The following is a 12466-nucleotide window of genomic DNA, read 5'->3' on the forward strand; positions in this document are numbered from 1 at the left end:
GCATGTGTAGAAACTCTAAATGAGCTCATTTCACAGTTATCCTATAGCTACAGTTCTGACCCTAAGTACTGCATGTGTGCAGCAGATAATACTTCATGTCTGAGGACAAAAAATAAGCCTTTCCTTAAAAGGAAGCAATGTGACTGTTTTCCCAAGACTTTTAGAAACTTCTACAGCCCTGGAATGAAAGAAAAGCAATGAACTGATGGGCAATGCTTTGGTTTGCAGAGTTAGTGCTTGATCAAAAGGATGTTAATCTTTTGGATGCTTCTGGCATGTCCAGAAATTCTCCTTTAATCTATGTCAGCAGGAGCTGGCATGGATTATTTTTTTCCTATTGGGTTTAAGAGAAGAAAAGGTGGCAACCCAAAATCAGGATGAACAAAAACAACACATAACTGCATTTTTGACTTGCCATTCTGCTGTCACTGAGGCTTTGGCTTTATGAGAAACTCCCAAAACTGTAGCAGTGTGCAGTTCTAGGAAGAATTATTCTTCCAGTGCCGAAAATATGTTAGTGATAAAAGAAATATCAATCCGATTTTTCTATCAAAGTGTGTAACAAAATCAGATGTAATGCTGGTGTTTTCTCTCTGTTCTAATTGAAATTAGTGTTCAAAGAACAGACCTTGGCCCTTTCTGTTTCAGGATTACAGTATTGAGAAAAAAAGAATAGGAAGTAAACATTGTTTTATGACGATTGGATTTTTCAGTTTTACCAGTACCTCACCTAACTTGCATTAGTCTGTCTACAATTTTATGAGAGAAGCAAAAGTCAAGTTTACAGATAATCCTCAACTTACAATCACAACTGGTCCCAAAATATAAGTTGCTAAGTGAGACACTTGTTAAGTGAAGTTTGCCCCATTTTATGACCTTTCTTGTCACAGTTGTTAAGTGAGTTGCTTATGAAAAATATTGCCATGAAAACTGCATATAATAATGTATATATTATTATAGATGAAGTTATAATATCAGAGTAAATGAGTCCTCTGACTTCAAGAAACTTCAGCAGCTCCTGGCTAACATTGTTTGGATTTGGAAACTAAACTTGGGACTGGTTAATACTTTGATGGAAGACTATCATGGAAGGCCAGGAAGGTCTGTATACTACACTAAGAAGTTGAAACACATTCTTGAAGAAGACATTGAGAAGGCACTTCCCTAAATTCACCAAAACTTGAGATCAAATAAAAGGAAAGTTTGTTTTCTATACTTCTTTATTCTTCTATTTTCCTTTTTATTAACAGCACTACCTATTTAAATTTATTTTAATAGGCTGTAGTAGCAAGCAGTTCCCCATTATTACAGATGCTTTGAAAGTTGCCACACTCTGTGCGCAGAAGTATCTAAAGCTTTTTAGCAGCACATCTTAATCCAACTAAGGAAATAAGTGCCATATATGCAGCAGTAGGCAGTAGCAGAACCTGGTCATGTGCAAGATATTTGTGAACATCCTAGGGGGTGGGAGTACAGAAAGGCCAGGAAGCTGAATTCTTTATCCATTGAAGATATTCCTTCTGACTGTTTTTCTTTTTTAGGGCTGAGAAAGAAAATATTTTTTGTGGGTTTGTGAAATGCAAAGAATAGATTCTCTCTGTGTGTTCACAATATGAATCATCATAAGGGTTTTTTCTTTCTTTCTTGTTGTTTTAAACATCATTTATGCCCTCTGTATTTAGTCTCCCCTAATGCTAGAGAGATGTATCATTGAGGAATTTCTGCATTGTTTATTTAGGCTTACGTGTGACATTGCAACTATCCCCATCCTTCTGGACAAATTATGGCCGACATTTAATGGCAAGCTTAAAGTAGGCCATGTAATGTTAGGGGGCTGAACTCTTTTTTCTGCCAGTGATTTTGTTTTATAATAATTACTAGCAGATTTCATTCCTGGGGAGCCCACACTACTTACTACATGCATGGCAAGCATTTTACATCAGCAGATTACAGTGGAGTTGATTGTCCTACATTTAGGGTAGAATATGCAGGGTATAACTAAGTGAGTAAAGAAACATGATAAATGTTCTATGTTTCTTCTTCAGTCATGTTTGTACTGAACAATAAGTAGAAGTTCGACCCGCCAGACTAAAAACTTTGCTACTCAGTAGGTGTGCCATGTTCAACTTGCCAGGACCAGCTTTGCTCACATAAGCAAACTACTGCAGATAATGAGAATGTCTAAATGATGCAGAAGAGTTGGCTTTAAATGTGGAGAAGAATTAGACTGAATTTCAAGCCACAAAATTTCTTAGGCCAACACTTCAATTTAGAGCCGGAGATGTGAAACTCCATTGCTGCGGGAATTATCACCATACCTAATACCTATCCTTGTTTTTCCCTTCCTCCACTCCTCTACCCATGCCTGCTATACCCACTGTATATTCCAAACAAGCCAGAAAGCAGGTGAATGGACCACAAAGAGCAAGAGTAAGGAGGCAATAAATAAGCAAAAACTCCAACAGCTTCTTTTCACTCACCACTGAGTTATTTAAGAGTAAGCATCTGGTGTCCAGATTGCAAGGTAGTAACCTACCCACAATTTATAAAGATTTCACTTTTTATTTTGCACATAATTTCTTTGAGGCAGTTAAGCAGAATACTGCTTTGCATCTTTAGATACACTGTAATGTATGCATTCATTTGTATTCCCATTTTGCAGCTTGGAAAACAGAGCTAGTCATTTGTAACCACAGAATGGTCTGCAGCTTTCTAAAAAAAAACCTTTTGGAATTTGTAGATATTTTCAATAGAAGTTAGATAGTAAAATAACAAGGCATACACGAGAGAGAGAGAGAAAGAGAGAGAGAGAGAAAGAGAGAGAGAGAGAGAAATGTCACTCAAAAATAAGGTGTGGACTTGTAGTTATCATGTTACAGAATTTCAGTTAGCACTATCTAATCAAAGAAAAATTATTTGTTTGATTTCTTGAATATTTAATTCCTTTTAGTCCAAGTATTGTTTTTTTTTTCAATATGCAGCTCTGTCAGTCCAAAAACATTTCATGCTATATAAGGTAAAGTAGGAAGCTGACCGAGTATTTTTCTCCTATACTGTTTTCCACAACAGTCCTAAGCTTATTTATTGAGAATCAAATTTCACTAAACCCAGTAGGCATAATACGTATTAGTGAATGCAGTTTTTATCTTTCATGATTGTAAGTCACCCAGAGTTACCTTGAGGTTACATGGGCAGCCTATAAATTTTATAAATAAATAAATAAATTTTCAACGCGAATCAGAAATAGCCAATTTGCAACAAATCACTATGAGGGCTAATTAGGAATGAATCTTGTGTCCAGTCCAAATTTACCCAGCAAGCATTGGCAATCAATAACTGCATTTCAAAAGAGAAACTTTGGGATTCAGATTTCAAGTCTCACCTCTGATAGAAGCTTTCCAGGTCTCCTAGCATCTGTTTCTGCCCTGGGAAAATGTCAAGGAGGATCCAAGTGACAAAAACAGTGTTGGGATGAAGCCCATTCCTTTCCTACAGGGGTCCACAAGACTATGCCCATATGTAAATGGGCAGAGCTTGTGGAATGATACTGCTTTCATCATTCTGAAAAAACCCACAAGAATTTGTAGATGCCACTATTTTTGCCACAATACATATTCCATAAGCAGAAAAAACCGAAAGACGAATCTTACATATTTGCAGCACTTGTAGTCCTCAACTTAGTTTGTTTAGTTACTATTCAAAGTTACTGTACAATGGCAGTGAATAATAGTGACTTCTGACAAAATAACCATTGCAGCAACCCCGTGTTTATGTGATCAAAATTTAGTTACTTGGCAACTGGCTCATGTTTATGGTGGTTTTAGTGTCTCGGGTCATATGATCACCTTTTGCGACCTTTGCATATCTGGGTTACTAACTTAACAACTCCTGTGATTCACTTAAAAGTTGTGGCAAGAAAGGTGGTAAAATGGGGCAAAACTCACATTAAAAGTGTCTCACTTAACAACAGAAATTTTGGACTCAAATGTGGTCATAAGTCGAGGAGTACCTGTACAAAACTTTTTGACTACAAATTGGTACAGGTACACGGTGGCTCAGTGGCTAAGACGCTGAGCTTGTCGATCAGAAAGGTCGGCAATTCAGCAGTTCAAATCCCTAGCACTAATGGAGTGAGCTCCCGTTACTTGTCGCAGCTTCTGCCAAGCTAGCAGTTTGAAAGCACGTAAAAGTGCAAGTAGAAAAATAGGAACCACCTTTGGTGGGAAGGTAACAGTGTCCGTGTGCTTTCAGCATTTAGTCATGCTGGCCACATGACCACGGAGACGTCTTCAGGCAGCACTGGCTCTTCGGCTTTGTAACTGAGATGAGCAGAGTCCCTGGAGTTGGGAACGACTAGCATATATGTGTGAGGGAAACCTTTACCTTTAGGTACAGGTAGTCTTTGACATATAGCCTTAATTGGGAGTGGATTTCAGTCATTAAACAATGTGATTGTTAAGCAAAGCATCATGACCATTTTTACTGGAGTAGTTAAGTGAATCATGTAATTGTTAGTAACGCTAGATTCTCTTGTCACAAATTATGATCCCATGGCTGCAGGACATTGCAGCCATCATAATGTGAACTGGTTGCCAACCACCCAAATCATGATCACGTGACCAAAAGGGTGGTTCAACAGTCATCACTTCAAGGACGGGTGTAAGTCACTTTGGTAACTTCACCGCTGTTGTAATATCAAACCATTGTTAAACATTTGGTCACAAGTAAAGGACTATCCATATTGGTTTCATTTTTTTAAATGATAAAGTAACCAAAAGTGAAATATTTGCATTACACAAAATTGTATAGAAGTCTAAGTAAGATTTGTACTAACAAAATTCAACAATTAGAGCTAATGCATCTCCTAGTTTGCAAGTAGCCTGTTTAAAATGTCCCAAATGCAGTCATTGTTCGGAGAGATAAAAAAACTGACAATAAAGGATCAGCTAGAATGGATACACAGTTTGTCTAACTACTAAATGGCATTTGAGAACATATTTAAGTACTTTGATGGTTATGATTTCCATAATCCTTTTGAGCTGAAATTCCTAGGCAAAGAGCATCAGTGTCACATCTAATGACCCATTCCTGCTCTCTCCAATGAATCGTTAAATGAATTTGTTAAGTGGCTTTGGGGCATTTCAGAAGTGGGTGAGACCTTTGGAGACATAGTACTGACCCAGGTCTGCTTATCTTAGCACTCCCAAGGTCTCTGACAACCCTGAGATGCCCTGTGCTCTGCTTCCCGACCCTTGGATTCCCACAGGCCTTTTCCTACAGGTCGTCCCATGCCATAGCATGACTCCATCCCACAGTCCTTCTCACTTACCTTTTGAACAGTTCAGACACCTTCGAGAGCATTGGAATGGATTGCTTCTTTATGCAGCCATATGCCATTTCAAAAGCAATGACCATTTTGTCCTACCCACAAAATGACAGCCACATTTGGGTCACCACCGCACAACCAGGGACAAATTGCTTTTCTGGGACATTCAGAAGTTTCTGCAGTGCTGTGTAGACCTTGTCAAGGCAGCAAAATGAAACAGTTTGTCTAGAGGCTGCCATTTTGTCCCAGTCCAAAGGTGCTGGAAGAAAATGGCATGTATTTGGGTTGCTGCCGCATAGACAGGTACAAACTGGTTCATTTTGCTGCCTTAATGAAGTCTGCACAACATTTTCTGCAATATTCAGATGTTTCTGCAGCACTATGCCGATCTCATTAAGGCAGCAAGGGGAAGCAGTTTGTCTGGTGGCCACCATTTTGTCCCAGCCCACAAGCAGGCAGAAGAAAATGGACAGAGGTGTTCAGGTTACCCCTGCAGAGGTTAGTCCAGGGGTTAGTCCAGGGACATGTGGACTAAATTCCTTCCCTAACATGAGGTCCAGAGAGCTTCAAGTGGTAATTGTGATGGGTGTATGGGGAGCAGACCCAAGTGCTACAGGGTGTTGGCAGGGTGGAATGGGAGAGAGTCAGTGAGGTACTGCAGCATCCCTGTAGTCGGTCATAATGGTGAATGGCCATAGGGGCATGGCAGCCAACATAACTTTGAAACAAGGCCCTGTGTAATTTTGGGATGTTTATTGTAACTGAATATTCTTTAAGTGACCTGTTGTACCTCAAAGACTACCTCTACATACAATAAAAAAACTTGGCCTTTTGCACTGTTTATTTCAAAGATAAGTTCCAGTCAGTTTAGTATAACTGATTCAAAAGTAAGCCTGAAAAAAAGATTGTAGCCTAATATAGGTTTGTTTCTAAGCAAGAATGGATTTTTTCAACCATAAGCAATATGCTAAATTGTAGGTCTCACACAATCATACATAGCACTTAACTTAGTTCAGACAAGCCTAAATCTGAAATATATTTATATTTCTTGCTTCAGTTAAGGAGAAGCAGAATCATAATGATACTTAAGAGTTTTAAATGCAATTTCCAAAACACAAACTTCTATACATTAACACAGCAGTAAAAACCTGGCTCATATTAAGTTCTTCCAATAAAAATCCTTCCCATTTTGTTAGTGAAAGCTATGGGCCATGTAAAACTTTTCACATGATGTGCTGACACGAAACATTATCGGATTTGTTTTCACATGTTTGAGACTGGTAAAATCTTGATTGCTCTTAAGTGATTGTACACAAAGGAGCCCACGGGTGACTGAAAATCTGTGGACATGATTTTTCCATTGGCAATACTTTCAGCTAGTTACAATCCAAATCTATGCATTTACTTAGAAGCAATACACAGCAGAATTTAATTCCATGTATGAGTTTGTTAGATTTCCTGAGTTACGTATAATACTGCAACAAAACAATTAAACTCTCATTTCAATTAGTATTTCAACTTTTGTATATAAAAGTGTATATTAAGCCATTAGACAACTCCATTATTTTTTAAAGTCTCCTTAGATCATCTAAAGTCACTCTCAATAGACAGCTTAGCATATAAGGTATGAAAGGTACAAATATTAATGGTAATTCCATGATTTCCGATAAATTATTACTCTATAAAGGCATTACGTTTTCTCTAGCCTCTATAATTTGAGAATGGCATTCTTTCATTTAAGTAATCATCCAAAGCCACGAGTATGAAAACAAGACTTGTCAATACCACTGAGTTTTATTCAATCCCTAAGTAATTAATGGACTCGTAGTTTTCTCATATGAGAGACAATCTGATGTAGTGGCTACAGTACCATGCTAGAAACTGGAACATTGTGGGTTCTAGTTCTCCTTTATGCACAAAGCCAGCTGATGACCTTGGACCAGTCACTCTCTCTCAACCATAGGAAGGAGGCAGTGGCAAACCACTTCCAGAAATTTTGCCAAGAAAACAGCCGGGACTACTCAAAACAGTTGCTGGGAGTCAACAAAGGCAAAAAAAAACCCTAATATTTCCATAACCTCACAAGAAAAAAGGAGGAGGAGGAGGAGGAGGAGGAGGAGGAGGAGGAGGAGGAGGAGGAGGAGGAGGAGGAAAGACCAGTTACCTATTTTCTATTTAACTTTGGATAGAAGTTTGGAATTAAAAGGTAAAGCTCAAGTGCTAAGCATTCAGAACATTTCTTATTGATCTTTCTATAAGGCAAGGAACATGCCTTAAAGAAATGCTTTCAGAAAATGTTTCTTCCTTCATATCTCAGACTATTGACCTTGATGAAAGCTGCATTAACAAAAGTCTAAGTTCTAATAGGAGAATGGGGCAGAGTGCTAAGCTAAAGTGTGTCCAGCTACTTGGTGGCCTCTGTGTTTTTGGGTGAACATAGCAAAGCATGGTTCAGATAACTATCAACACACCCATTCCCTTTATTATTTAACCTTGCAACATATATGCAAAATGTAATATTTTATAATCTAATTCAGATTTTTGAGTATGAGTACTGAGTGGACATTCATAAGTTTACAATCCACAGGGAACTATAACTTTCTATTTTAGCCATCTTTTCAACAGCATTTTGAATCTATAGAATGATGCCCTCAACTGGAGTTTAATATTGTGCACCAAAAATATCTCAAACTGAAGAAATATTTTGACTTGCATTTTAATTGTTTGAAAGCAGGGAAGGGAATTAAGGGCCCCGGTGCAATTATTATGAAATTAAACTATCTACTTGCCTTTCTTTTCTTTGGACAATACTTGGCCATTCAATATAACTTTTTAAAATCTCTGCCATTCCATGTAAATAAGACTTATTTGACTGATACTTCTGGATGCAACTGACCCTGTTAAACTCTAGGAAAGTGGTTTCAAGTGCATTTCTAGCTGAAATGTGCACTGAGTTCAGTATTTTAGATTATGCGATTGGAACATGTAATTATGATCTATAATACCTGTTGTGGTAATTGAAAGCTAAGTCATAAAGATATGTATTGGAAGTAAATCCATGCAATTCCCAATGGAACTTATTTAGATGGATTAGACAAGTAAGTTACAGAATGCCTTTTCGAAAATCAACCAATATTCATCATGGAAACAAGACCTCGAGCTTATCTTATAAAGGCAGATGGGTATTTTTCTGACACTACAGATTAAGTTATAATTGATTAACTTGGCAGTTAAGGTAGGAACACAAGACAGTAGAGCACAACATATACAAACTTCATGTTAGTGTATTAAAGACGTCAAAGGCATTCACTACATGCCGTAATATATCCTACTTCACTGTATGGCTGAAGTATGAAGATTTACTTTCAGTCAGCAGAGTATATATAATCACACATATATAAATACAAAGTAAGACATATTTTGTAAATTGTGTATAGCCAACATTCTAACTGCTGACCAATAAGTAAATCACAGAACTGAGTCATACTTTACAGTGCAAGTACTGTACAGTGCAAGAACTATTCACGGGATAAGTCCTTTTATAAATAGAAATATATTTTCCTCTTTTAAAAAACTTTTGGCACTTTTTTTAAAAAAAAAGTACATTGTTATGTACACTTCAAAGATCAGATAACACCTTTGACAGTCTATGCCACAAGCATATGACAAGCCTCTCTTCTGTTGACAATAACATACAGATTCCTAGATGAAACCAGTTGTTCTGATTTCTGATATTAACTGATTAAATCCTAAAGGAAAGGAAAACTGATTCCCCATTAGATATACCTTACTTTTTTTTCTTCCTGAAGTATTACAGCTACAGGAAGGCTGAAGGGCACACTTTTAGCACAAGCCATCAACTACTAGCAGTAACTCTCCATAGGACTTATTGTTAGGTAGGTATGCATGGATAAACCTATACACATATAGAGCAATATGGAGCTCATAAAAAAGCCACCTGTGGAGACTAGAAAGGCTGAGAGTCCCAGAGTGTTCTTGTTAATCATTCTAGCTAGCAGAAAGCAGCCTTGCTTTGAAGTATCCTTTGCAATTGCTGTGGCAAACTCCTCTAGAATGGCCCTGAGAATGGGTTATCTTCCCAGCTGCAGTTTCCTGGATGTGTCTTAAGAGGTTGTGGAGCGTTGAGGTGGAAATGCACGTAAACTGGCTCCAGGATTCTAACGAGACATTCCAGGGAGCATCATGTGGGGAAAATGCCAAGCATACTTGTTGCATGTGCTCCACTGCCCCGGCTCTACTCTTTGCTTTAACATTTACCCACGACGGCTACGTGATTAAACATCAAACCCACAGATATAAATACAACAAAGGCTCTTTATCGGGCACTCTCTTCCTTGCCAGGAAGCTGATGAGCAGCCCCCATGGATCACCATCCCAGGACATATACTTCAGAGCCATTATGCCGGACAAAGCCGGGATCAAACGTAGAATCACCCCCCCCCCCAAATCTCGGGTTTCCTTCAGTTCCTACCAGCGGTGTTGTCAAATGCCCCACAGGGGAAAAAGAAAGTCTTTTCAGGCAACCTGCCGGCATTTTACCCGCCGCTTCCTCCCCCCCACCTCCTCCCGGTACTCACACTCTCTCCGCATTCCTGGGAATGCCTCGGGGCACCGTTTTAAGTCCCAATCCGTGACAATCCACGCCGGATCCCGAGCAGGTACATTTACTGGGACACGCTTCCGTGCCAAGCAGCCAAAGTGCCACGCTCCACAGAACCCAAAACAAACAGAGGCGCCCCGAACTCTCGTGGCCTGCGCCCAGCATGATCGGCGCCTCTTCGGATAGAAACGGGCAGAAGCGAATTCAAAAGAAAAAAAAAGAAAAAGAAAGGAAAACTTGAATCCGATCCCGAAACCGGCGCGGGAGCCACAACAAGCAAGCTCAGCACCGCCGGGGGAAACGGGATGATGCTACGGAAGACATCCCTTTCAAACTCCCGGACGGGTCTCCGCTTTGCGCAGTCACCCTCAGGGAAAGCTCCGAGGGACGTCCCGGTCCCCCTCTTCGCAACCGAAGTCACAACCTGCCCAACTCAGCTCTGCTCTTGTCTTCCTTTGCGAGTCCAGGTAATCGGCCGGTGGGAAAAGGCGGGGGAGTTCAGCGGCCCCAGACCCTCACTCGACCGGCCAAGCCTGCCGCGCACAGCCCAGCATGGCCCCTTGAAAACCAACGGCGGCCGCAGCAGGATCCAAATCCCAAGAACAGAGCCTGCAGAGCTTGAGGAGACCCGGGGGCGCTCGCAACCGGCCGCCTCTCCATGGACTGGGCACGGCAAAACAGGCGGACCCAGGAGCCGCGGGAGACGCCCCCTCCCCTCCCCAAAATATAACCTCTCGCCGCGGATTGGCGGCCGCCCTTATTGACGTCACGCAACTTCGGAACTTTGGCAGGGTAGGTAGGGCAAAAGTTTGAAGAGCGGCGGCGGCTGCCGAGGGGAGTGGTGATGCGCGGAGCGGAGGTGGCTGGCTTCTTCGCGAAGTGGCTGGGTTGCATCGAGGCATTGGCAGGGTTGCCTGATCGGGCTTAAAACGAGAGAAGCTAGTGGAACCTGAAAAACTAACCAGTGGGTGCTAACGTAACTCTAGCGGTTAAAAAAAATGTGCCGAGTGTGCACAAAAGTACCTTTCCCTTACTGCTGCGAGACGTAACTGTGCTCATCCTTCACATAGCTCTGGATAGCTGATTTGAGTCCTTTGATTTCTCCTTTTAGAAATAATCGGTGTACGACGGTTCCAGATCTGGGCTGCCAAAACAATAAGTGAGCAGGAAGGAGACACAGGAAGCTTTGACTGTCACTGGCTGTGGTTTTAGTGAAGCAGGTCTGGTAGCCCTATTCTTCTATGAGGGCTAAAATTCCTTCGTAAGGCGTTCTTACTATAATTATTGCTTACATTGAAACAGGATTCAGACACCAGGTATTTTTGGCTAAAGAACAAGTTCCCAAACTGTGACTCGAGCCTTGTCTTCTATAGGTAGTATTTACTGGATCTTTACCAGTAAACCTTGCCATTCACGTTCAAGATCATTACCATAGCCAGAAGTACTGAAGCTTGTTCTGTTAGAAATTACAGTGGTTTGCCAATGAATATCCATTTTAATTTGCAGGATTAATGTCATTCATTCATTAGTTCATCTATTCATTCATTCATTCATTCATTCATTCATTCATTCATTCATTCATTCATTCTGGCAATCTCATTCAAAGGGATTTGAGCAGTTTACATCAAAGATCCTGGTTCAAAATTCAACCAAACCCTAATCTGATGTACACTTTGATTCCAATTATTTTATTTCAGAACTGATTCCCTGTACTGAAACTTCATGACCTGAAAGTTTGACCCTGGATATGTTTGAGAGTGTACTCTTAACTTTCTGCCAGGCCATGTGATATGCACACCTGCACAGGGACACACACAAAAAAATCTTTTTACAGTCTGTTTTTGCTCATCATTATCAAAACTGAACAAAGACAGTTCAAAACTGTCACTGTGTAGTGACTGTTTTCACATGACGTCCTTACCCCAAGTTAAAAACATGGTTTGCTCAACTAAGTTTTCTGGATTTGTAAAATCAATGAATCATACAGGTGAAGTTTTCACAACACATTAGGCTGAAATGTAATTGGCTAGTTTGTGGTTCACAGTGTCATATCGATACACCCAAAGAATTCTACATAAAACACACTTCCAGATAGGGAGCTATAGGAATAGATCTATCCCAATGAGGTCTAGCAAGAGTTTTAACATCTGGACTAGGTTTTTTTTTTTTAGCTGAGCCTATGCTTTCCTAAACATTTTTTTGATAGACAAGCTGCAGTACTTCTGGCTTTGTTTTTATATGTAATATAAATAATAATACACTATTTATATATTGCAGCAATTAATAGGATCTATTAATCTTAATTTGAGTTTATTGATCAGAATGGTGGGCAGTTTGGTGGTGGGAATCCCTAGCGCCACCTAACGGAGTGAGCTTCTGTTGCTTGTCTCAGTTTCTGTCAACCTAGCAGTTCGAAAGCATGTAAAAATGCAAGTAGAAAAATGGGAGCCACCTTTATTGGGAAGATAACAGCGTTCCATGTGCCTTTGGCATTTAGTCATGCCGGCCACATGACCACG

General features: G+C 40.1%; 1 protein-coding gene across 1 annotated transcript in view; it reads right to left on the reverse strand.

Annotated features, from left to right (window-relative positions):
• SLIT3 (slit guidance ligand 3) overlaps positions 1-10623 on the reverse strand; it is a 506804-nt gene extending 496181 nt beyond the window's left edge. The window contains 1 exon segment of the mRNA XM_032210926.1: positions 9925-10623. Within this exon segment, the coding sequence (XP_032066817.1) occupies positions 9925-10112 (188 nt within the window). The 5' untranslated portion in view covers positions 10113-10623.
• Positions 10624-12466: the final 1843 nt, after the last annotated feature.

The sequence above is a fragment of the Thamnophis elegans genome, chromosome 2 (genome assembly GCF_009769535.1).
Source record: "Thamnophis elegans isolate rThaEle1 chromosome 2, rThaEle1.pri, whole genome shotgun sequence".
Lineage (NCBI taxonomy): Eukaryota > Metazoa > Chordata > Lepidosauria > Squamata > Colubridae > Thamnophis > Thamnophis elegans.